At 43.7% G+C, this 25,906-nt stretch overlaps 1 protein-coding gene across 1 annotated transcript; it reads right to left on the minus strand.

Annotated features, from left to right (window-relative positions):
• Positions 1-2,610: 2,610 nt before the first annotated feature.
• On the minus strand, positions 2,611-24,146 carry LOC122320947 (ankyrin repeat domain-containing protein SOWAHB-like). The gene is made up of 4 exons (XM_043212066.2): positions 23,928-24,146; positions 23,154-23,827; positions 17,147-17,287; positions 2,611-2,690 (listed from the first exon to the last, which is right to left on the minus strand). The coding sequence occupies exons 1-4, from the start codon at positions 24,052-24,054 to the stop codon at positions 2,667-2,669; spliced, it is 966 nt and encodes a 321-aa protein (XP_043068001.1). The 5' UTR covers positions 24,055-24,146; the 3' UTR covers positions 2,611-2,666.
• Positions 24,147-25,906: the final 1,760 nt, after the last annotated feature.

Below are 25,906 nucleotides of genomic sequence, written 5' to 3' on the forward strand. Positions count from 1 at the left end.
CTTAACAAGTTAATAACACATTGAGCCAGGCCTGGAAGCTTCAACGGCAATTACAACCCTTCATTTCATTTTTCTGGCAGATGGATATCTCTGATGGTTGTCCTGCAACGAAACGACGACTAGTCATACCGGCGATCGAGTGTCCTTGCTCTCCAGTGCGAAAGCCCCCGTGCCCCTAATGGTGGCAACTATGTATGATAATGAGGGTCAGGATAGCGCGGAATGCGGGCCAAACCGATCAAGTTGAGTTGGCCAGGATGTAATGGGGATGTTCGTTTAGCGCCAAAAGTCGAGCGCCTGCGACTGCCTGTCAGTCCCCGGTAGTACCGCTTTCATTTCGGCCCGACATCCCCGACAGCCCCGACATGCCCGACGCTCGAAGGCGTTTTGATCGAAATTCGATATTGCGCTGATAAGCGGCGAATTGCTTGACAGACCCTGGCAAACAAGCCCGCTGCTGTAACCCAGAAGCTGTCATTTTGATGAATCGCCAGGACACGAAAACTGTCATGTTTAACATGGCTACTCTGGTTATAATTAAGACTCCCCTGCGTCTGGGTCTGCGTCTCAGTTCCTCTATTCCGGGAGTGCAATTACCCCTCCGATCAGAGTCAGCGATCGGCAGGTCAGCAGCAGCACATTGCTCTGGAGATTACTCGCCAAATTAATTTATCATTAAAGGTGCACTCGCACTCGCACTCTTACCAGTTCTGACCTCATGTCATGACCTCAACAATCTTGAAATAATGATGAAAAGTCACCATTAACGAGAGTTTAATTTGTGTTTGTTTTTCAGACTAGAGTTACATAGTACCATGTTCTTGTATACTTACGCCCTGTTTCCATTTCCGATCCGCAAATGTCACCAGTACAAGGTTGTTAATTACCAAAAAAAGAAAAACATTCAAAGAGAAAGTAATTAATATTAGAATTTGGATAGACTCTGTCAAGTAGTATGGATAAATATTGAATTTTCTAGGTTTATGGTTCAATCTGTTAATATTTCAATACTCAAAGGCCTACACTCTGGAAAGGGGGACCTTTATTTGACCCTACTCCTATTTAAGGCTTTAATTACACTATCAACTGGTCATATCATACTCGTATTTGAAAGGTGTATGAGTTCCCAGGGTGATCACAAAACAAGTGAACAATCTATTGGGACATAATTGTGAAACAGAAACAATTATTTTCTATTTATGTATGGCAGTAGCCTTTCCCCTGACCTGGTCCGGTCTCATATGGGGAGGGAGGCCTCCAAATCAATACCATTTCGGCCAATATGGACAAGTCGGCCTAATTGCCACGCAATTCCGAATAGAATAGCCAAACAGACTTTACAAGCAAGACAACAATAATCACCCGCCACGATAAAATAAAAAACATAAACAACAATAATAATAACGACAGGCAAAGTCTTCACAGTGTTTTCTGTTTAATGTTTCTTTTTTTTTGGGTTTTTTTTTTATCAAAGGCAAACAATCTAAATGATATATTAAGCGCAAAGCAAATAACGCTCTTTTTGTCGTCACCATGTCCTTTCTCTTTCGCTCGCAAGTTAAGTTCTCCAATTATGCGGATTATTAATTTAACTGGGTCGTTGTCGGTTTCCTCGCCCTCGTCCTTCCCCACCGGATCCGTCTCTGGACAGTGGCCAAGTGGTTACTGGTCAGTGGTCCGTGGGCCGATCGCTGACCACTTGTCGTTTCACAAGTTGTCAAAACTTGTCATTTAACCGACAATGAGCCTTGTTTGCTTTAATCGTGGTTATTATGCGTGCGGCTGACTTAGCCGCTCCCTCGGAATTATTAATGATGCGTCGACCGCTTTGGCAGGTGCTCTTTCCTCACCGGCCTGACGACTGCCGGCCGTCTCCGAGAGTGTCTCTAATTAGTACACTTGGCAAAAAATAAGGGGCAAAAAAAATGAAGGAGGTCTGTAGTACAGACTCTGTACCCTATATGGACTATTTAAAATTCTGAAATACATGATAGGCGGTACATCTTCTGCATTTTCTATTATGAACAATATAATATATATATTAAAAACTATATAAAGGTTCCTAATAGTTCCTCTTTAAACATAATGTTAAATAAAGGTAATCTTAAGATGCCTTATCATCTCCAAGGTATATCAGACCTTCTACTATTATTCTTTAAAAAATAAAATAAACCCTTCTATTAGTAACCAATTTTTTAGAGCCCTTTGAATAAACCTTTATATACCTTATCCCCTAAAAACTATATACATTTTTCTCTCAAAACCGTACCCTACTGATTCATTTCGACTGCAAAAGCACTTTAGAACCTTAAGCCAAATTAATTCGAGGTTGGATAATCCTGTTATTGGCGCATTGCTGCCATGATTTATATATCACACCGAGTGTGTCCAGTGGCTCGAATGTCCAATTAATTCTCACCGGACCTAATTTATTCGTAATACTCCCAATGTGAGTCGGGACCCTTCCTTTAATTGGTTTTATAACAGCAGGGTGGCTCATTTGTCAATGTGGCAATCAATAAATTCGCGAACAGGTGGAAACTCATAACTGCGACACCGGGCATGTGAATGGTTTTGTTTTATAACGTGAAAATGGTTTGTATCAAGATGGTACGTGGGATTACATTTATATTTACCATAAACCTTATTGGGTGTTCTTGTTCATTCTACCAACTTACCGTGGCTGGATCCTGAAAGTAAAAAAGAAGAAATCCATTAATGATTTGTTAATTACAGCGTTCTTCTTATGAACTAGAAATGTCACTGCGACAATTAAGATGTGAGCCAAGACAACTTTGATGTTTTTTTTTTAGCTGGGCGGTATAGGGCCTGTGAAATAAAATACATAAATAATTAAATACTCAGTGGCCCCGGTATGGAATCGATTCAGAATCGGATCGATAGCTGATTTAATTGTTTGACTAATTGAGAGATTTTTTACTGCTGGCGCTTCCGAACCCCCAAGACGCCAGAGAACCCCCCGAACTACGAGCGTATCCGCAGCATTATTTGCTCCATTTGGCACTCGGTTAACTTAATGACTTGATTTGCCGCAGACTGATGAGGTGCGGCTGATTAGCAAGCACTGGGGGACAGGCCAAAGCCACTGGCTACTCCACAGCCACATCCACATCCACATCCAGAGGCAGAGGCAGAGACAGAGGCAGTACGTGCAGCAACGCTGCCAACATCCTGGCAATCCAACCGTCGATCGTCTGATCGGCGACAATGACTTGCCATATATGCACTATATATACAATACCAGGGCGGCGGGCAAAAACAAACAAAAACTGAAGGAAAAAAGCCTTAAATTTCATGCAGAATTAATTAACCGCTGTGGTGGCGGGACAGTGGCTTCTGCAGTTTTGCTCATTTCGTGTCGCCGCCGCCCAAGTAGCGTAGTGGTTTTTGTCTCTACAATCTCCAACTGCAAGTCCAATCCCCCCCTCCCCCCGGTTTTCCGGCTCCAACTTTCCGATATTTGATGACCGAGGAGACAACGCTGGAGTCGGAACACACAGAAACGCTCGACGAGAGCGGTCTGGAATTTCATTGAGAAACGTGCCCTGTACGCTGAGGTCGTGTCCCCGGCGCTTTGTCATGAGCATCTCCGCTCGCCAATCTTCACAAGATGCACAAGGAGAAATTAATTGTCCTGAGGGTTTTAATTTTTAACATTAAATGGTAGCTTCGGAGTGAGATTCTCAGCTCCCTCTTCTGTAGAAAACCAATCCCCTTTTCAAACCATTTTTTCCCAGTGCATGTCGGTATGCATATGTCGACTGCCTGTTGGCCTGTGAATCTATGTTGTGGCGCCATTAGCTGCCCCGTGTCGCAATTTAATTACAAGCCCCCCACCATTCAGGGACATTGTTGAGATTTATGCAAAGAATATGGACTAAGCAAGCACATACGCATCAGGAATATACATAGGAAATGGGAATGGGAGCAGGACCAGAAGCAATATCATCACATCATGATGCAGTTGCATTTCCTCGGGGACTCGTCGATTTTTTGATGCACAACTCAATTTGGCCGCGCCGATCGACTGGCAATGATGCGAGCAGTTAGGCCTTAATGCTGCCTTCCAAAAGGGCCATGGCCTATTCAAAGATATTAAGGCAAAAGCACTTGTTGCCATCAGGCCAGGCAGCTTCTTTAAAATCGAATCACGTCTGACCAATTTTTGGGCCAGACTCGAAAAGCTGGTGGTGGTTGGTAACTGAAATCTGAAAACCGCCAAAACCCAAAAGCTTGAAGACTGAAGAATAAAACGACGAAATGCAGACACCAGTCCTTGGAAAATTTTAACTCCCTTGTAGGCGATTAAGTTAAATGCCACTAAACTAATTTAATAGCGATTCTGATGAGTGCAGTGCATTGCAGGGGGAACCCCATTCACTCAGATGGAGTGGAGTGGCCCTTTCAGGAAACTTGCACCACATTTTCGCTGTTAAACATCTTGTCCTTCCTGGCCTTTGTGGTCCTCCTGGCACGTACACGATCTCTGGAAAAATAAATACACTCTACGACGACGCCGGGCAGATTGCTTTTCTATATGCAATATGGAATTTAATTTGCGCTGACCCAAACATGTAATAACAATGCAATTTCATGTGCAATTTTCCATCGCCCAGCCCAGTAAATCAAAGTGAGTATTTAATAAAGCCCCCATGCCGCATGCCCCATGCCCGATGCCGCAGGTCTCTGGCCATTTTCTCAGGCCACAGGGCATTCTTTGCCATTTCTCCGGCGGCAGTGGCGACGGCGACGACGCGACGACAGACCTTTAGATGCTCAAACAAATGCAGATTCAGAGATACAGATACTCCATCCGAGAGATGGAGATGAAAAGATGCAGATACTAACCGGACATGAACGTCTCGTTATGCAAAATGCCCGCAATCCTTAGCCCCCAAATCCTTGGCAGTTAAGAGTTTATGGGTACCTATGATCGGTATGGATAGATGGGATGAGATGGAATGGTATGGGATCGGATGAATGGATGGCGCTTAGCGGGGGCAACCTGTTGCGAGTTTCAAGGGGGGCGCCCCATGGATTCGGGGCATCGTAAACCCGAGACACACATTCGAGATGATTAATTTAAGCACTTTTACGAGGCCGCTTCATAGCGCTCCTGATTTATTGGCATCGGTGCCAGTGCGAGGACGCTGCTTTACGATTGGCCTCCAAATGGGCAACCCAATCATAAAATCGGTGTGTGGGGGGAAATGCTAAATGCTTCCATTCGGGAATTGTAAATGTTTTAAATCCCAATTTCAATACCGAACTGGGATCCCTTTTTGCCTATTGGCCGGGTGGTGGTGGTGGGCGTTGGAGAGTAACTGAGTTGGCTGTGGACTATGTAGGACTGGATGTACTGGATACTGGCACTAACTATGGCACTATGCTGTATGGTTAGTGATACTGGGTAGCAGGGCCCATTGATTCAACTGAAGTTGTCCCCTTCTAACGATCCGATCGCGAAACATGGCCAATGAGGATGAGAGCCATCGAGCCGTCCAGGCCGTCCCAGGCCGTTCGTGTCTGGCAGCTGGCGCATGTTGCCATCAGACGCATTTACTATTTTGCATAAATCATAATGTAATCTGCATCTGGAAATGAAAACAAACCGAAGCCAGCTCGATCCGAGGCGATGGGATGCGATGCGATGCGAAGCCAAGTCAAGCGAAAATGTCCAAGCGTTTATAATTAACTGCGCGGCCAGAAACCGAAGACATTTGCAGGCGACATGCCGGGCCCAGTTGCAGGACCTCTGGCTCCTCCAGATACTCCTCTAAATCCAACCAGCATATTGCTTGCTGGCTGTTTGGTGTTTGCTGGTACTGGTACTGGACTTGGTACTCCACAAACTGCTGCTGAGCTTGAGCGCGAGTTTCTCAATGAAGCCTGCAGCTCCCCGGCAATCAGGGATGAACATATATACATATATACTCCTACAGCCAAATCTGTGGTGTTTGTACACTTGGAGAAAGTTTGGGGGCAATACTAATAAGGGATTTAAACTCAAGCCATAAAATCACATTATGAATTGTGCAAAGACTATTTAGTCCTGGGAGATCTTTCAAAAAATTGATATCCTTTCATGACCTACTAGAATATTCTCCAAGTGCCCATCTTTCGGCACAGGCGGTCGCTTGGCAGAGAGATTCTGGCCCGAAGAAGAGCACAGGGCCCTGAAAATGGCGACGGAGGCTGGAAGCTGGAGAGGAGTAGGAGACCCAGTCGAAGTCCAAGTCGACTACGCAGGCAAATGAATAACCCTCACCTCATGCGCAATCGCGAAATCTACGCAGCGCGCGGTCATCGGGCGCCTGCCAAAACTACGGAAAATAATTTATGCCCCAGTCGACGGACCGCGGCAACACATTGGCGCAACATGCTCCGCGTTGGAGGCAGCAAGGGGAGCAAACCAAACCAGAAAAAAAATCAACAAACAGCAACAAAAAAAAAGGAAAAACAGCGAGCTGCTTGATCAGCGGGTCGGATGTTAGCCACAGCCACAGCCGGCAAAAATTATAAATTAATGAAATTTATGCACAATAAAATTGCAAGCGAAATTATTGATGCAGTCGTTCACGCTTTAAATGCACCCTAAATCAAAAAACGCCTGAAAATTATTAATATGGCCAGCGAACATGCCAGCCAGACAATCAGATGGCGCTAGCCAGGTCCGGAAAAAAAGGCGGCTATATGTTTGTGGTTATGTCCGTGTACTATGTACACACAGGTATAAGCGCCGGATATGTTAATCGGTGGAACATGCACCTCCTCCAGCCACTCTCTCTCTCTCCGGCCATTACGGGGCCGTTTAGGCCGATTTGTGGCGGGGATCTATCTTGTTTTTCCTATCGGGAACATGCGGATACTACGGCTTTAAAATGGAGCGTCTGTGAGGAGCAAAACAAGGATATATGGAGTCTGTTTTAGATTTCAAAATTATTACCCTAATAATTTATTAAAAATTATACATTAAATGCTACTTGGCAAACCTATCTTTTAAATACGCACTTTACTCTTTTTTTTTAAACATTTTCATTTGTCAGAAAATATGTAAATTAGGCTCCGCGAACTACACCATAAAATAAATTGTCAAATTACCAACATCAGATAGATTTCACACTGAATTTAAATTTAACCCAAAAGGGCCTTCTTTAATTTACAGAGAAAATTTTTGTTAAAGCGAAAACAGCTTTATCTTATCGCTGGTTTTTGGTTTTGGTTTTGGGTTTCCTTATAAACGACTAAATGGAAATACTTATTATTCCACGAACTATGGGTATGTAAATTCTGCTTCTCACATGCGTCTCCGCAACCCCCAACCCAGGCCCAATCTTTGGGGACTTTAGGTCCCACAGTGGTGGATACACCGATTTCGTAACTTACGCAGAAATCTCCAAGTTGGAGGCTCCGGGCACTCTGAGGTTCGTGTGTTCAAGACAGGTAGCGCTCTATTGGGCTTATATCAGGCGGGCTAAAAAATTAGTTCCTCAACGATGACAAATTAGACGTCATTAAGAGTGAGCGGGCCACTGTGACCTCATCTCATCCTTTTCCCTTTCTGGGAAATCAAAATACAAAATAAACGAAAAGAAAACGTCGCACCGCGGAACGTGCAACAAATGGCCATCCTAGGCAGCAACCGCAGCGCGTGGAACTGTTACTCCACATTATTTATGATAATCTCGATTCTGTGGCAGGCCCCAGACCTCAGACTTTAGACCCCAAACCCAAACCCAAGCCCAAGATCTGAGATCCCAGATCCCCGAGACCCGATCCCAGGGCTTTAGTTCGGCTCGAGGTGAGCCAGTCAGTCCGTCAGGTCAGCCGGCAGGCCGGCCTGCCACTGGCGTTGCGCATGCGAACACATCAACATCAACATCACAACATCGCAACATCGGGCACTGCGTGTGGCCTGGCCGGCTCTTCCCATTCTGGATTTGAATCCGAATCTGGTCTGGATTCGTCCGCTTACCTGTTGCCAGATAGCTGCCGGCAGTGGCGGTGGCGGAGACTCCAGATTAATGCGAAGTGACATGTTTAAGTAAAAGATCCAGAAGCTTATCCGATAATGGCCACCATATTTATTAAATGGCGTATTTAATTTGAGCCACTGAATCAGGGGTCTACACGGCGAAAAAACCACTTAACTTTAAGGAATGTGTTATCTGAATTAAATGGGAAATTGGTCTTGTTTTATAATTATTTTTTCAAGTGTCTCCGATCAGCTAGGTCGCGAGCATAATTAACCCAAAAACGTGGCAGCCTCTTTAATTATTCTAGGCATAAGCCGTATAGCTGGCACAGGACTTGGTGCCCGAGACCCACAACAGGCTCACGAGAGGCTCAGACTCAGTCTCAGTCTCAGACTTTTGGCGGCTGGCCAGACGACACGATTACCCTTAAATAGGGCCCCACAATAATCATTTGTTTCGTTCCCTAACAATGCAGTATCGATAGCGGGGCAGCGCGAAGGTAGAACGAAGGAGCCACCGAAGGAGCCACCACTGTCTCCACCGTCGCCACCACCACCGCCCGATACTGCAACCACGTTATTGTGGCCACCACCGACGACGACTGATGCTGCTGCTGCTGGTGCTGGCCTTGTCGTTTCCGCTCCTGCTGCAACTTCTGGTTGCAAGTTTTTTGAGACAACACGAAGATTAGCATGCGTGACTAACAGAATTTTGTTATTCGCGGCCAGCCTGGCTCCTTTAATCCTTGTCCTGGTCCCTGTCCCTCCTCCTCCGAGTCGTGCTGGCAGCGGCAGCTCTTGGCCCTGTCCACGACTCCGTAATCGTTTGTTAATTTTGCTAATTAATTATTGAATTCTCGATAAGCGGCCATTGAGTAATTGGCGAATGCTTAAATAAAGCCACCGAGATTAAAGCCAGTGCTAATGATTAGCGGAAAGTGAATGAATTCCTCTTCGGGGCTTAATTAAAACTAAATCAGAGAGGTATCTTGCAGGGGTTCTCTTCCCCAAAGTCATATTTAAAGTCCTTTGCATAGTTTTGCCTTTTTAAGTTTGAAGTTTTTTAAGTTTTTTATTTTTTTGTTGCCTTTTTTTGGGGGCAGTTGAACCTTTTTCTGTTTGACAAGCAATTGCACTCAACCGAAAAAATGTACCACGGGTCTTGTGCAGAGCTTGCTCCTTTGGAGAGCAGAAGTTCTCAGCCTCGATCGCCTGTGTTTCTTTCTTTTTTTTTTTGGAGGCCCAACTCCAGTTCCAATCTTAAGCCTGGAAGACACAGCCACCTCCTCATCATCAGCACTCCATCTGCATCGTCCCGTTTCGCACAAAGTTTAGGTTGGTAATTTATGATGTCGCTATCGCAGCATCAGTCCCAGGATTTTAGGTAACGTGCGAACCCCGACGACGATGAGGACTACGACGAGGAGGATGATGATGGAGAACGCACTGGGTGGGGGGGCGAAGGAAAAACTACAACTATTATCAGAAGTTTTATGTAAATTTTTAAGCATGTTGCCTGGCAGCCATTTCTAACATTTTGGGTCGGCAGCACAGCAACTGCCACAAGTTGCGAAATGTAATCTTTTGTCATCATGTTTGACAGGAACGGTTGTCGCCCCACGCATCCCAATCCGCATCAGCATCAGCCTCAGCATCCGCATCCAGCACACCTGTTCGGGTTCTCTCATTAATTATGCACAAGTCCCTGTTCAATTCAACACCCTCTTCTGGAGTGGGTCTGCCGCATGTTCCCCATTTGGAAATGTTTAAAACTATTTAATAATTGTGAGGGCTTAGATTTTGGTAATATTTCAAGATATAGAGGGTTCTAGTACTTGAATCCTAGTACTTCATACTCATTACGATGTGAGAAATATAACTTTATTTTACGATCCCCTGAATAATTACCATCCATTTGTACTTTTTCAATTCATTTGACGCGTTCCAGCCTAGAGAATTAATTACTTTTTGGCCACAGCCGTGGACTAGGCCTAAAGTAGCCCATACCGGGCCATTCTGCTGGCCATGTTGGCCTTTGGAACGATTGGGGCCAATAAATAATTGTTTATTTTTTATCTCCCAGAAGTAAAAAGGAGAAAATCAACAAACAAACAAGCAAAACCAATATGGGCGGGCCGATGGGCGGTCAGCGATTTTTGTACTGGGTTTACACTACACGGCGGACAGCGGACAGAGAACCGCGGACTGCGGCGAGTCAATTTGAAAAATCGATTAAATTCGAATAAATGTTGGCGAATGGGCTAAGTCGGATTTAAAAACTCATAACAACCAGGCAACACCTCCTTTTGTGTGTGTGTCGGTGAGGTGTACTGGGCTGGCACTGGAGGAACAATGTGTGGGGTACTTCCCAGCCGCCGGCGATTTCAGATCAGTGGCGGACCACTTGGGCGGAATGTGGTATTATTCATATTTATTTTTGCACAATTTATGACCCGGCGAACCCACTGCCCATACGTATTGACAAATTTGCAGGGCCCTCTGGTGCTGACAGGCTATCCGGAATGAAAATGGGACTTGCTATTGGGATATTGGCAGGATGGAGGATGAAGGATCGGGAATCGGTAGCTGGCGCTAGTACATGGAACGGTGGCACTGGCCGCGACAGGAACACGGATTCTCCCAAGGCGAAAGCTAATCAATATACATACATGGGATCGGCGTTGATTGCTTTGCCGAAGCTCGCACACATGGCGAGATATTGGCACTGGAAGAATGGGGTAAGAGTTCTAAAAGGGATATAGAATCTACATATCTTAGAAGTGAGGTTTCCTCTTCCTAATTCCTTAAAGATTCATTCTCAGTGTACATCTTCCCTCAGGCAGTTCTTGCCATTAAACGTGACAAGTTGCATGTCCAAATAAAGCAGCAATGACCTCCATCAAACCGATATCTCAGATCCCACCACTTCGATGCCCATTCCCCTATCCTTGGCCATCAAAATCGGGCGTAATAATCAAAAGGATCGTGTTTAATAAAATGCAAAGCGTTTCCGATCGCATTCGCATTCGCATTCGATTGTAATCAGTTTTTGAAGAACAATGGAGGAGCCAAGTGGAGATGCCAGTCAGAGAGTCAGCCCGGCAGTCAGTCAGTTAGTCAGTCAATCAGGAATCTGAATCCATCATCGTCAGGCTGGGTCAGTCCTCCTGGCTGGGCATCCACTGGCCGACTACAGACGATTGTCTGGCGGAGACGGACTCCTCTTGGTGGTTAACATGGCGCCTGAGTTTGTCGTTTTGGGAATTGTCAGCCGGGGATCATCAGTCGGCCCCTGGAAGATGATTGTCAATGACTTTGACGCTCTTCCAAGCCATTGTTCTTTGTTCTTTTTCTGAATCTGTTTCTGGCCTGGCGACGGCGGCAAATGGATGTCTCTGGCCGGCTCATGAAATGTCAATCAAGTCATAGAAATCGCATCGCCAGTGGTTCGCTGATTGACTATGCCAAAGTAGGAGCATCCAGGTCCCGATTCCGATTCCGACTCCGATCCCTGGCCCAATCTCAATCCCAGTCGTATCCACTCCAAAACAATTCAATTGAGGCAGCAAATAAATCACGTAGAATGGACTTTACCTCAATGATCGTGGACCTGGTTTTGTTTTTTGTTTATTTTTTTTTTCAAGCCTGTGACAGATCTCTGGTGGGTTCTGTGGCAAGTTGAAAAAAACAGCACGGTCCTGGACCAAGGTTCTGGATTTTGTTTCCTTTTTTTTCTCTTTTTTTCTGTGGTTTTGGTTTTGGACCAATGGAGCTTTCGTAGCAGTTATCTGGGAAGTTTTTCGAATGTCGCTAATTTGACGACTGCACGATTGCATCAAGTCGCCGGCGAGCACAGGACTTCAGTGCTGGCCTCGTCCAGAACTTCATCCTCTGGACGAACTCCCGCCGATGCATTTACAGATAAGCCTCAATTTCGTTTTTGCTGACACTTTACCGGCGGCCCTGGCCTGGCCTGGCCGAGCCGCTCCGAGTTTCACGTTTTCGAGACATGTCGCCGATTTTGGGATGGCACAAAAATAAAAATTCCTGTCCCCCAGTCACGGAGCTAAACACGCCAAAGTCCCACAGACCCCACCTCCTTTTCAGTCCTCCCATCCTGTGTGTTTTTGTGGCCAGGAACTCCTTAATGGTCATAACCATTTCGCTGGCTGACTTGGCAATGCGAACCACATTGGTCATAATCGCACATAAATCGCTTACTCTTACATCCAATTAAGTTCCATCTCATTGAGGAGTAAAGGGTATAGGCCATTCGGTTGGCAAAGTAAAGCTAAAGCCAAGAACGCAGCCTCCATCGGTAATTGTGAATGACAATAATTGCGGAGACAATCGGCAGGCCGTGTAGAGGTGATTTTGGCCACATTCTGCCCAGGAGACATCCGTTGGAACGTGCAAGATGTTGGCGCCAACAGCGCCACCCAATAATGCCACAGAGAGAGATAATAATAAAGACGAATTCCTGGTGTGGATCAGGGGTCTGGGAGTGTCCACTTCAGTGACAGTTGGAAACTTGGGGCGGGGGAACAGTCTACAAGTGTGACACTTTTATAGACCATTTCTATTCTATTCCTCAAGCTTTGCTTCTCTAATAATCCTTTTGATAAATAAACACCCACTTATAATCATAAAACCATTGCAATCAAATCAAAACGCAAGTCTGGAATCAACAAAAGCTCATGACCCAAATCAGAATGCAACTTCAAAGACCATTTACGACAACGACAATTAAATGAAGTTTTATGTCGGAATGGTATCACCTCCAAAGTGATGGCCGGATGACACGCCCGGGGCAACTGGTCTCTTTCCCAGAAGGGAAATCCTTTCGCATGTCAACTGACAATATTTCCACCACTCCGACTGCCTCTAGCCGCTGACGGCGACATCTAGTGAACTCTAAACTGCAGAATAACTAAATATAAAGCCGGGAAGAAGAGTACCCGACTTTTCGGGGCACAATCGCCGCCATTCAGGGAAATATTTTGATGACATTTATGCGTCCACTGGCGGCAGAGACGACACAGAGCTCTAATTAAATTTAATAGCTGCACAGCGACATAAAATTGAGCCACCAACGTGGCCGACCAGAAGCAGGCCCTCCCCTGGCCGGACGGGATTGAGTTATAGGGCCTGGAACTGTGGCAGTCGTAAACACATTTGATTTGATTTCTGGAAAGGCTTCTTCACTGGGCGGATTGTTGATTGAATTGTCACCTCAATTTAATGATCCACAGACACACACACAGCAGAAAAGTATCTTTCACACAAGCCGCCGTCGCTCAGTTTGATGTTATGCCATCCAGGGGGAATAATATCATCATGTGGCAGTCGGTAAAGGCGCCACCAACGCTGCTGACAAACACTTTATATATATAGGATATATATCTAAATAAATCCACTTCAGTGTACCGCAGGGACTGTCAAAGGTGTCAGACGTTTTATTGCCTTTGCGGACGACCTGTTGAAAAGTTCATGGTCACGATGTGGGCCGACTTTGATGATAGTTCTTAGATCTTTTGGTTTTTACAGACACTAGATGGGGGGGTAGGATAATCTTAAATACTACTACTATCTAAGAGTTTAAATAAAAAGTGTAAAGAGAAACTGACCTTCTGGGCAGACACACATTATTTGAGAACCCAGATCATAGGTGAACATAACCGATGAACGAGTTGAGGGGCTTGTCCAGTCACTTGAGGTTGTTTTGTATCCCAAGTTTAATTAAATTTCTGGCATACGACATCAGCAATCAAGCAGACGGGCCAGGACTGGTGGAATGGCAAGAGCGGAGCACCGTCACCATTGGCTTAGATGCACAGTCATGGACATGACTCTGTGTAAACGGACATGCACATTTGAATTTGGTTAAATAGTCCACCTGGGCCGTGCCAGTAAACATTCCCATCCAACGTCCAATCCAGAGTGCCTAATGTTTTTGAATTGGATCGGCTGGGCGTCACAGGACTAGGACTAGGACTGGGATATGGAAATGGGACTTGGTCTGGCATGAGTTGATGGAATGCCCTTGTATTCGTGCCGACACACAAAACACGAGAATATGGCAGTCTGTACGCCAGCCGCCGTGTGCTGCTAATATGTAGTAGCCGGCTTATAAAATGTTACAAGTTTTGTATTAATTAAAAACTTTGCCTTGTGTGTACTCTACCCGCAGCTCTTTACACACATAAATTTTTAGCTGGGCGCAGCTCCTTTTTCCCCATTTCCCATTTCCCATTCAGGTGCTATTCGGGTGGCGCGGGTTTTGTCTATTGTGTTTTTGGCCCCCATGCTCTCTAGCCGGCCGCTTCCATGTCCACATCCACGTCTGATTTTGGGGCCGGACGTTGGGACCGCCCCAAAAAGACAAGCATGCACCGTTTTGCAATTTAAGCTTGTCGTCGTCGTCGTCGTCGTAGTAGTCGGTGATGGTGTGCGTCCCTTTCATTCGGTCAGCCATGCATCCACATCCCCACAACCACTTCCATGGCTATATCCATGGCTGACTACCACTACCACTTCCATCCATCCATTAACGTGTTTGACCTAGCCGGCAATTCGGTTTGACATGCGGGTAAATTGAATTTTCCTTGTTTCGCATTTGTTTCGACTTGTTTCTTTTTTGATTTTGGACCGTTGTACGAATTACTTATTCAAATTAAAAATATTCCTTTTCTCTTTTTCTCCCATTTTTATTCCAGCATGTTTGCGCCACCGATGGATGACTGGGGAATATTTATTTGGCGTCCGTCCGACCGTCCACCAGCCCTCCTGGGAGATCCCGCCACCCATTTATTAACAAACACTGCGTACATATGTAAATGGTGGGCATGCCAGGTATGTAGCTACATAATCCTGTTAGCATACAAGTGTAACTGAATCCATCTGCATATACTTTGTCGGCTTGTACAGATTTCACTTAGAATATATCGGAGGTTTCCCAAACAGAAAGTTTCTGCAGAACAGATAGTTTGCCTTGCAAAGTTAACCATTAGAGAACCCTTACTGTATCTCATAAATTTCATTCCTATTTGTAAGATACATCATTAGAAAATACGCCCATTTAATTACCAAATGATCGTCTGCTTGTGAACACTTACAGCTTCATAATAATATTTAATTTTTTTTGGGTCTCCACTCTTTGCACATTTTGCAGATACCACATCATTTATAATTTCGCGGATGAAGAGCCCCCGGGATGAGGCATTAGGTTAAGTGGCAATCGCCCTCTGATTTATGGCTATTTCCGTCTCGTTGCAATTTCAGTGATTCAAGGAATTGGTAGCGCCGCAAATGAGCTGCCAGTTGGCAGTTGCTCATATGTCCGTACATGCAGAAAGCGGCCTCCGGCGTGTTGGCTTATTAATTGATTGCACTTATGGCCCCAAAAGATTTGCATGGCGTTCGTATGCGGCATACGAGTGCGGAATTCATTATTTCCGGGAACAGTGCATTTGTACGGCAATTAGTCCGCTCGAGAACATAATACGCCACGCCTTTCCACGGCAGCTTGGGGTCTACAGGGTTTTTGGGGGCAGGGAGCTTGGGGTCTTGGGCGTTGAGGCCCATGTTCCTCTGCGGACGGCATAAATCATCTGGCAACGGGGCCGACGCCCCAGTATCAGAATCAGCCCTGGATATATGTGCGTATATGGGACATAAATACCCGGGGCTGGTCCCAAAACGCTGTCTAATTGAGAGACATCTCGGCTACCGAGCAGGGCGACCACAAATCTGGCGGATCGTATTGAGTTCTCACACAGAACTGAGTCCCCGGTCCTCAGAAAAGTGTCGCGAGCGAAACAATATTTCCATGTCTCATTTGCGGCGACCCCTCGAGAATTGGGGCTTTGCATTTTCCTCAAAAAAATTTGAGTGGGGTCGCACGCAAGTCATAAATATAATGTTAAAAAAATTGTCTATATCTGATGAACTAGGGAGTACCGATTCTCTTAGGTATAGTACTATACGATAGACTTTATATTATAAAGTAAAATTAAATTGGGTTTTAATATTCAAAGTTTAAAGACTTTCAAAAACCATTATTATAGCTCTCTGGTTAAATATTTGAAATCCTAGTTCTATAAAGTCTACTTTCCAAAAGACTCATCATACCCTTTATTACCTTTGAATATTGTAGAAACTTAATTCTTGTTTTTTATTATTTATGATCTTCTAATTCAATATATCTTTAATGCAATAAGTTATGGGGGGAATGCATTCTGATTTAGTGTCAAAAATTTTTGATTGCCAGCAATTAACCATTTTTAAAATCAGTCCAGGTAATAACTCAAAAAAACAGCTCTTTTAAAGGAAAGCTAAAAATATAAATATAAATTTAAAAAACTGGCTAATAAATGAGTTGTTAGTTGGAATATTTCAAACATTTTTAGTAAAAATAGACGTTTATTGTTTTTGGAAGAGAAATTATCATATAATGTGGAGTTATTTAATCTCAAAATTAGGGCAAGAATATAAGTAATTTTATTATTTATGTTTACAGTTTTTTTTCATAAAGTTTTGATTTAAAAATAAAGCAATTATGTACTGCAACTGCTTATTAAATAAGTGGAAACAATGGAAATTGCTTGTATTATGTCTGCCAGCCTTGCTCCTGCTCGCTTTTCTTGTTTCTGCTATCACTCGTCAGTGGCTCTTGGGCTTCACATCTATATCTATATCTATACCTATATATTTTTATATATTTATGTATTTAGATCTATGTCTATATCTTGTGGACTATGTCGTCCGGAGTCGCGCTCACGCCCACTTCTTAACATGCGCTACAAGTGCTAAAAATGCTGAAAACATATTTCACAATTAATTGTCGCCTTGCGCCTCGCTATGCGACAACCGCCCCTCCGCCCTGGGCCGCCTCCTCGGCCCCACAATGCGCCCCCCTCAGGCACGCCCCCGTGTCCCGTCCCTCGGCTGTCGTTATTATATTTTCCTCGCATTTTTAAGTGTTGTTCGACATGGCAAAAACAGCGCGTTGCTGCTTAATTTGTCGTAATTAATGCTTATGAATAGTTTGTACTTGTCGTATTTGTTAGAGCCACATCCCGAGATTTTGCTGCCAGCGTAGGTGGGCACTATACTACTAGACAACAAAAACAGCAAAAAAATTAAGCTTACCTGGAGCTTAACGAGCTCGGGATGATCGTTGGCCAGCTTGGCCAACTCCTGGTAATTAGCCTTCGCCATCGAGACGATCCACTCCTTAGCCTTGGGATGCGACAGCGACACTTCGGGCGAATCCTTTTCCTCGATTAATTGCTGGAAGACACCGAAAGCAGAGAGGGTTCTGTTAGAGTGGGGCATAAATTAATTATGCATGTTTCTGCCACTTTGTCTAAGACTCGGTGTGCGGGGGCGACCATAGTGGCAACAAAAAAATAAAACACCAAAAGAACAAAAATGAAAAACATTGGCACGAAACAGGAATAAAACATAGAAAGCCCATTGAGAGCATTAACGCCAACACAGTCCGCCGCCTCTCGGAATATACGATTCTAATATACCCACTCACATACACACATACTCCCCACCCACTGGAACACACACTCCCCACCCACTGGCTATGGTTGCCCCACAATCCTTGTGTGTGGCACCCGATGGATGTGCATATGGATATGGATTTATGCTAAGGGGTAGAGTAGGATGCACTTGGGGAAAATCGAGAAAATAATTTTAGAGAAAGGGGTATACTTATAAGGATAGTGTTAAAAGGTGGGTAGGTTATTTTATAAAAATATTTAGAAAACTATAGACTCTACTCTATAGAACTGTCTACCTATTTTAATAAAAATTTTAAAAACGAAACCCTATTATATCTGTAAAATATTCCTCTCTTTCTGTTTTAAACTTCAAACTTAAGTTTATTTTTAATATTTTTTCCCAAGTGTAACATACAAGATGACTTTTGTTGGGGATGGTGTATGCTATATGGGGTATATGTTGCCAGGGTGCAGACACGGGCGTAAAAGCTGGATGGTAATTATGCTCACGCATTCGACGGCGCCATAGGAGCATAGTCCTCGGCATCGCCTTCGCCTTCGCCATTGCCATGTTTCTTCACTAATTATGAAGGTAATAATTTTTATTTATTAGGCGTGTGCTTGAGGCAGGAAAGTGCGATGGGTTTGGTTTGGGCTTTCCTTTCGAGCTCTCGAGGATCTCCCCTGCCACCGCGCCAAAAGAAAGTTGTTGCGAGTTGTTTTTTTGGTTCGGTGATTTACAAGCACACACACACTTTTTAGACTCTATGAGGAGAAGGGGCACCTTTTTTTTGGATAAACTCTGGCGCTGATAATGAGCCCTCTAATGATTCGGTGGATGGTAGATGGTGGCAGCAGCCGGAGGACAAGGAGGCGGAGGTATCTCCGAACACATGTGCCCGCGACAATAATAACAGCAGCCGACATGTGTGCCTCATATTTACGAGTGCGTGCAACACATTTTCGGCAACTAATTATCCATTCGCGTAATGTTCGCGGGACTAACAAGCAAGAGCAGTAAGAGCCCCCGGAATTCCCAGTTAGCATTCCTACCTGAACAACATCACCCACTCTCTAGGCCTTTATTAGGCCGTGGCCCTAACATTACATAGCTAATAAATACGCCAACATTTGAATGCCGCATTTAGCCGCAGGATGCGCAGGACGCGTGCCACTGCCACCAACCAAGATTCCTTTCCTTCTAGCCCACTCATATTTACACGCCACTTGACTCCCGGAGTGCTCACGTTTTTCCAATTATTCGCGGGTGGGTGGGTATCTGTGGTGTTCTCCCAGGTATCCTGGGGAAGTCGCCATTTGCAAATGCCGAGCCGTCGAGCATTACCGAGAAGGTAAGCAGGCGACAGGCGTATCAGAAACAGGACCAGGAACAGCAGCAGAACATCACAAAACAGTACAAACATTGAGACGCAGGGCCCCTGGCAAAGTGGCCATGTCAATGCTAAACAAAAGAGTCGAACCCAAAACAAAGCCCCAACCATCCAAACACCGAGAACAACTGAACCGCCCACTACACTGTAAAGGATATTGGAAAGGTTTATGATCAAGGATATGAGGTAATTATATTCAGAAATAGGGGAGTTAAGGGTAGGGAATGGCTACTCTTTCTATTATATTAGATAGTGCTAGATATCAGTATGTAATGAAAACTAGAAGTGCTTCTACTATTTTTTCCTAGTGCAGGCCACCCTTAGGTCCCCTGATTCAAAAGGTATGTTGCCTTTTTATGGCTTTGGCACTGCCCGTTGGAGCAGGAAGAAATTTAAAAAAAAAATGGCAAAAACCCAGAGAAACTCGGACTCGAAGCTCCAACTTTTGAGTCCAGAGTCCGGACTTGGAATTGGGGGTTGAGAGTTGAGCACCGGTTGCCCTTGTCTATTCCCCAGTCCAGTGCAGGCCAGTTGTGCCCTGAACCTCCTCCACTCCACTCCAGGACCACACACTCTCCCCAATCGCTTGTTTGTTGGCCAGTTTTCTTATGTCCCGTGTCCCTTTATGCCCGATATTATATCACACAGTTGGCCGTTGTCCTTTCCCGTCTAGATCTGGGATGAGGACTGTGTCCCGAAAGAATGGAAAGAGTGGGTGGTAGGTAGGTGGTGGGTCCGGGCCATGTCCCTTCAGTGTTTACGTTTGCCCGGCGAGTCTTACCTTTGGACCGATGCCACAAAATGGTCGTGTTTGCCATTGCCAGGGTCCCCGGGACTCATGGCTTCGGTCCGATCCGTCCGCTCCGTTTTGTTAAGTTTTTCCAGTGAAAAGGAGTGGTGACTGCTTCTCCTCAATGGCTTTGGCCTCGATGGGCAAAATGGGCAAAACGGGTGGAAATTGTTGCTGTTGTAAATTTAACCGCTTCGGGACACAGTCCGTTGTTGTTTAACAGCAATAACAACTTTTGGTTTGTTTCCTTACATTTTTAATTGGGTCCTTTGTGGCTGGCCTGGCCGTGATGAGAATGGCTTTGCCTAACTAATTTCTATTGCTGCTTATTGGCTATGTTAACATGTTTCACCAACTTGTTTTATGCAAAGGGTTTCGCCACGGGTTCGTTTTCGTCCCCATGCCACGCCCCTTTTGGCCTTGGGGCCGCCTGCCCTCCTCTAACATTAGAGGATGTGGGTGGGATGGCAGTTTTATATGCATTCTGGGACAACAAGGTGGATCCTATTTTAATAAGAATATATGCGGTTTGTTTGATGCTGCAGCAGGGTTGGAAGTTGCTTTAAAAAGGATATATATTTTTCAGGATGTCAGGGGGTTTAAATTAGAGTCACAGGGCTTTGGTTTAAATTAGTTTTGATAGTAGCTTTCTCTTCTTGCAGGCCCTTCTTAGTTGGCTATTTAACCTTCCCATTTTCATCAATCAAAATGGCTTTAAACCTTCTATCAATATTAGTTATTTGTTATTTAAATAAAAAATTCCATTTAAAATTAGCTAGTTGTTAGGGCGTAAATTAATCAATCCTTTTCCATCAGACAACGGTGCTGAGTGAGCGTACAAAATGCAAAATCATCGAGCTAATTAAAAACGATCGAATCGAATTTAATTGATCAGCTAGCTGGGACGCCTAGACGCCGAAATTTCATGGTTCATCATGATGGATCTACTCCACTTGCCTCCCTGGCTAAAGGTAACCAAAAAATCCCATGACTTGGTCTCCCCTGAAAGGTATAACTCCTTAAAATTCCTATGAAAATGATGCGCCACTTTCTTTTCTGTTCGCGATGATTAGTTATTTTTGTTTTTGGTAAACTTTGGGGCATCCATCAAACCTATCCCAATGCTGGTTAACAACTGAATTTTAATAATTGCGTGAAGACGGTTGGCGCCATCCGAGATGATGGCTGTTGGCCTTGTTAGCGAATCAATTTGTTAACAAGCTGTAACAGCTAACAGAACTACAAATACTTTCTTTATACTCCAATGGTCTAAATAGCCAAGTGAATGATAGCCCTTCTTTTTAATGAATTCATGTTGCCAACAAATTAGTAATGACTTGTGGGAAAGTAACTCTTTTTTTTAAGATCCTTTCTCAATCGTGTATGTATTCTATTAATATTCAACGATACATGTCCATTTGATTTAGTATTTCCTCTATCCCTACTCCAAAAAAACAAAATCGGAAAGTGTATATCCCAAATCCGGAAACATGAAACATGTACGTGAGAAAATCAAAGTTGCGGCATTGATGCTTTGAAACATATTCGAATCCTAGTATGGATTTTTCCATGTTCGATTGTCTGTACAAATAGGCACTTAAGTTCGCTTCTAGATGTTTTAGTGGGATTTTATAGCATCTGACGTGACGGTGCCGGGTGCCCGGTGCCGAGCCGTTGACAATCTCAGTTTGACGTAAATCCACTGCTGCGGAGTATCTTCGGGGATGAGATGGTATCATCCGTCTCCCAGACAGATTCGGATGATTTATGCACTGGGGATATTTCGTTTTTGTATTTCAACTCTAAATTGCGTGATTGACAGGCCTAAGTGGTTGACAGTTGTCTGACAAGTCGGCCCAATTGCACTACTATAGCCCTTGTAACATTAACTAAGAAACGATTTTTCCGTAACGCTTGACAAATTCCCGTGCCACATGCTCCCAAGATTGATATTTTCAAATTAGAATATTGAAATGAACAAGCTACAAATTTAAATGAATTTTAAGATTAGATGAGAGACTATTATACTTTTGTTGGATATATTAGATATTTTATAAAGTTCCAAACAAAGTTATAGGTCATGAGTTGAAGTTTCTTTACCTTTCTTATTTTCTGTAGTTTTTTAAAGAAATCCATAATATAAAACCTTCTCTTAAGAACCTTTAAAAATAACTAAACTCTATGATTTGTAGGGACTATAATAATTTTTGCGATAAAACCCTAATACTAAATATAGAAACAAACCCAAAAAAAAAACTCACAAAATTATCAACTTTTTTTTTGAAAAATATATACAAGATTCGTCATCTTTTGAGGTTTTTGTCGATAAGATTCCGATTTGTAAAATGTTCTTTATGTGTAGGCTCAGCCCGCTTGCATTTATTCGCCAGAATATTTCTCACGTAACTCATTCTGTACTTGTCCCCGATATGTGTAGCAACACATAATAGGCTTTTGGGGGAAAAAAACAAAAAAATAAAGAATGAAAAACAACGGCCAGTCAGTCCAGTCGATTGCAGTCGGACGGGAGGCCTAAGTGCCCGCGCGAGAAGTGTCGTCATGGCCAGTTGATGGAACAAAGTTACTAAACACATCGGAGTACATGTGTCCGCACATGTACGTACACATGTCGGGCATCAGCTCCTCCGCTCTCTATCCGCGCACACTCTCTCCGGGTTGGGCGCTGCGACATAGCCGTAGTGCCGGGGTGGACGCGGAGGGCACAAAAACAGCAAAAACGAACTGAAACGATGCAGGCGCATGTAGTTTTATGAGACTTACATTTATATTGTGCACTAATAAAATTAATGGATTTATTCAATTCGAGCTTGACTGTGCTGTGCTGGTGGCAAACATTCGTGACAAGGCTCTGGGAACAGAGAAACAGAGACTGACATGTCAGCCAGTCGGTTGACCAGTCAGCCGTCCATCGAGCCATCCAGCTATCCAGTCGGCCGCCAGCAGTTCCACTTGAGGTGGCTCAAACCCCTGGAACAGTAATGGCCCGGGGTTGCTGCAGTTAACTGATCTAATCTGACCCTGATTTGTAGCGGAATTACAGAAAGTTATTTGTTTTCCTAAATTATGAAAATGCTCTGCATATGTCTCCATAATTAATCACAACTAAGCTCTGTGCAGAAAAAGCTGTGCATTCTTTGATTGTCTCTGACGGAATCTTCCCACTGACATGCAGGAAATACAACAAATTGTGGCAAAAACCAAGAAAGTTTCGGGTATAGGTGATGTTTTGATACTCTACTGATTACCTTGCATTTTATTAATGATATTATAAGCAAAAATCTGAATAAAAGTGAAAAAAATACACCCTGGATGATATAAACATATACATTCATGAAGTTCTTAAAACTAAATACAAAATTAGAAAACTCTGAAATGGATTGCACCCGCATGTGGGTACTACCTTTATGCCCAGTACCAACCGGTTTGGGTGGAACTGCACTCACCTTCTCTGGCTTCTTCTTGGCTGGCGGCGATATTATTTTAGCCTCTTCTTCGGATGCCATCCGGTTGAACTTTCTCGTGGCCTCCTTAACACTGATGATGGCATTCTCCGGTGTGTCGGTCTCGGGTGTGGTGCCTTCCGACTTCTCTCCGGCGGAGCTGCTGTCCGTTGAGGCACCCGAGGAGAAGGAGAACCGTGGTATGTTCTCCTTATTGGCTGTCTCGTCCACGGAATTCGATCGAGAGGCGCTAGTGGGTGGCGGTCTGGTGGACTCCTCCGGCTCTGGTTGCTTCTCAAGTCGTTTGGGATCGATGCGCTGAATAGCTGCAGCAAACTCTTGGACACAGTCCTTGTAGTTCTCCTGGTGCTCCTCGCTCACTGTGAGTCCAGTGACGGGAGCAGCTGCCATGGGAGAGGTGACCATGGGCGGTGGCTTGTAGGGAGGTGGCTGCCTGAGAGGGGAGGCCGAGAAGCTGGCCTCCAGGTTCAGGGACGCCCCGCCAGGACTTGATGGCTCTGCGGAATTCGCTGCTGCGGCCACAGCCCGCTCCACTGCGTCCTCGGTGGGACATTCGTTCACATATTTCTTTCGGAGTATCAGAAACTTCTGGCCGTTTTCGTTTTTGATCGTGGAGAGCAGCGTCACATAGGTCTTAAACCGCTTGCGAGCCTCATCTGGGAAATGGACACAAAACCGCACATTAAGGGTCAACTTTATTGGCTAATCGCATTCAACAGGTTCTTTAACTCCAAGACAAATAATAATATGACTCACTTTGCGTTTGCGGATGCGTGAGAAATTTCTTGAAGTGCTTCACTAGAGCATGATTTGTGACTTTGCAGTCATTCGCCAGCATGTAATTTCGTATCTCGGCGATGGACAACTCTTTTGGCAGTTCCATGGCACTGTTTACCGCACTTTAACTAACTTTTAAACGCGAAAATTAAAAAAACACAACAATCCCAAACACAAACAAAAACACTCTACCAGGGAATCACGTTCTCAGCTGTTTTCAGCCCTGGTGGCTGGCGGAAAAAAGCTGAATGTTTTGGCAGGCTGACTCAGCTCTGGTTGCTATACATTTCGCTGGCTAATCAAAATCGGTGGTTGAGAGGGTTTTTGATTTATATTTTTAAATATTTATAATAGTTTTATATTATATTAATACAATATTATTTTAATATAATAATATATACTTTAAGTCTGTATCTATTTTTTTTAAATTTGTTCTAATTATTGCGAAAATAAAAGGTGATAAAGTCAAACACTTTGAACCTTCAACAGTCTTTCTTTATTTGAAATATATTAATTATTTAAAGAAAAGGTTAAATCTTATTTAGTTTTTGTTACATGCTTGTGGTAAATTTAAAGTTTTCCTTGTGAGAAAATTTAAATCAAAGACTTGTAATCCAATAGCATGTTAACTTTCAAGGAAAATTGGAAAATGATTTGCATAAGATTCTCTAGAACTACCATCCGTTTTCTGTTCCTGAAGCTTCATTATGCAAAAGTAATATTTAAAACAGGCCCGAATTAATTCCTGAGACACTGCCACATGGAAATGCAGGAGAAAGGAGGCAGAAGGCGGGCCGGAGGGAGGCAACCCACTTCTTTGGCGGAGAGCTCACTTTGGCAGCAAGTGTGGCAGCTTAAAAGGAGTATCTGGGCCAGGGCAGGGTGTGAGTGGATTTCCTTCCCAATTGGCCAAATGGCATCGAATGAGTCTATCTGTTATGTGTGTGTGGCAATTTGTTGAATCGACGTCATTTATCATCCGCACGGAGAGATTCTATCTGGCATCCGAGAGGAAGCCACAGCAGCCACTGCTCACAATGCTCGATGACAGTGACAATGGCGCATCTGGATACACAGATTGGGATTGTATCTTTCACTTGCATTTCAAGATGCAAATGTCAAGATGTGTTGTAGTCTGCAAGCCCATTCCCCCCAAAGGGGAATTCTTCAATGGTGCCACAGATGCGTCCTTACATTTTTATATAAAAAGGACCTTTTATCTTATAAAATGCCTGATTTAATTGCCAGTTGAAAGTTAAAAGTTCACTTATGAAGTAGGCTGTGAAACAAAAATATTTTTCGGAATTTTAAAGGCCAGCAACAGTAAGTATTTTCCCAAATCAGTTCCACAGAAGCTGTGTAGGAAAGAACACAGCTATTAAAATAACTTTTTTTATTAATTTTTTTGTTGAACTGTTTTTTGTTGAACTGTTTTTTATTTTATATTTTTAATACATTATTTACCTCATAAATGATTTATGATTAAGGCTTGATTAAAGAGAATTTTATTCATGGTTCATTGTTTCAATTTCTCCTCCATCGCAACATCGTTTCTGTTTTATTTTTTGCTATTATCTAACTTTTTTAACAAAACTTACTTTATGATTTAACCGATTTTAATTTTCTGATTAATTATAATTCGTGATTTTTACTCCCGAAATCAAATCTTTCGGATTTCTTGTTTTTCTTTCAATTATTTAAATAATTAATTTAGCCTAAGGTTCTACCTCGTTTTGGCTTATTGGCTTTCTTCTACTATTTAACTATTAATCAATGTAATTTTTGTTTCTCGTCCATTTAATCAAATCTTCCTTATTTTATTATTTCATTTATTTATAAAGACTTAGCTTCTTGTCCCTGCGCCTCGTCGACATCGTTTCAATTTTCGTTTCTTATTTTTTGCTATTATATAACTTTTTAACAAAACTTACTTTTTGATTAAACCGATTTTTATTTTC

This window comes from Drosophila bipectinata, chromosome 3L (assembly GCF_030179905.1).
Source record: "Drosophila bipectinata strain 14024-0381.07 chromosome 3L, DbipHiC1v2, whole genome shotgun sequence".
Lineage (NCBI taxonomy): Eukaryota > Metazoa > Arthropoda > Insecta > Diptera > Drosophilidae > Drosophila > Drosophila bipectinata.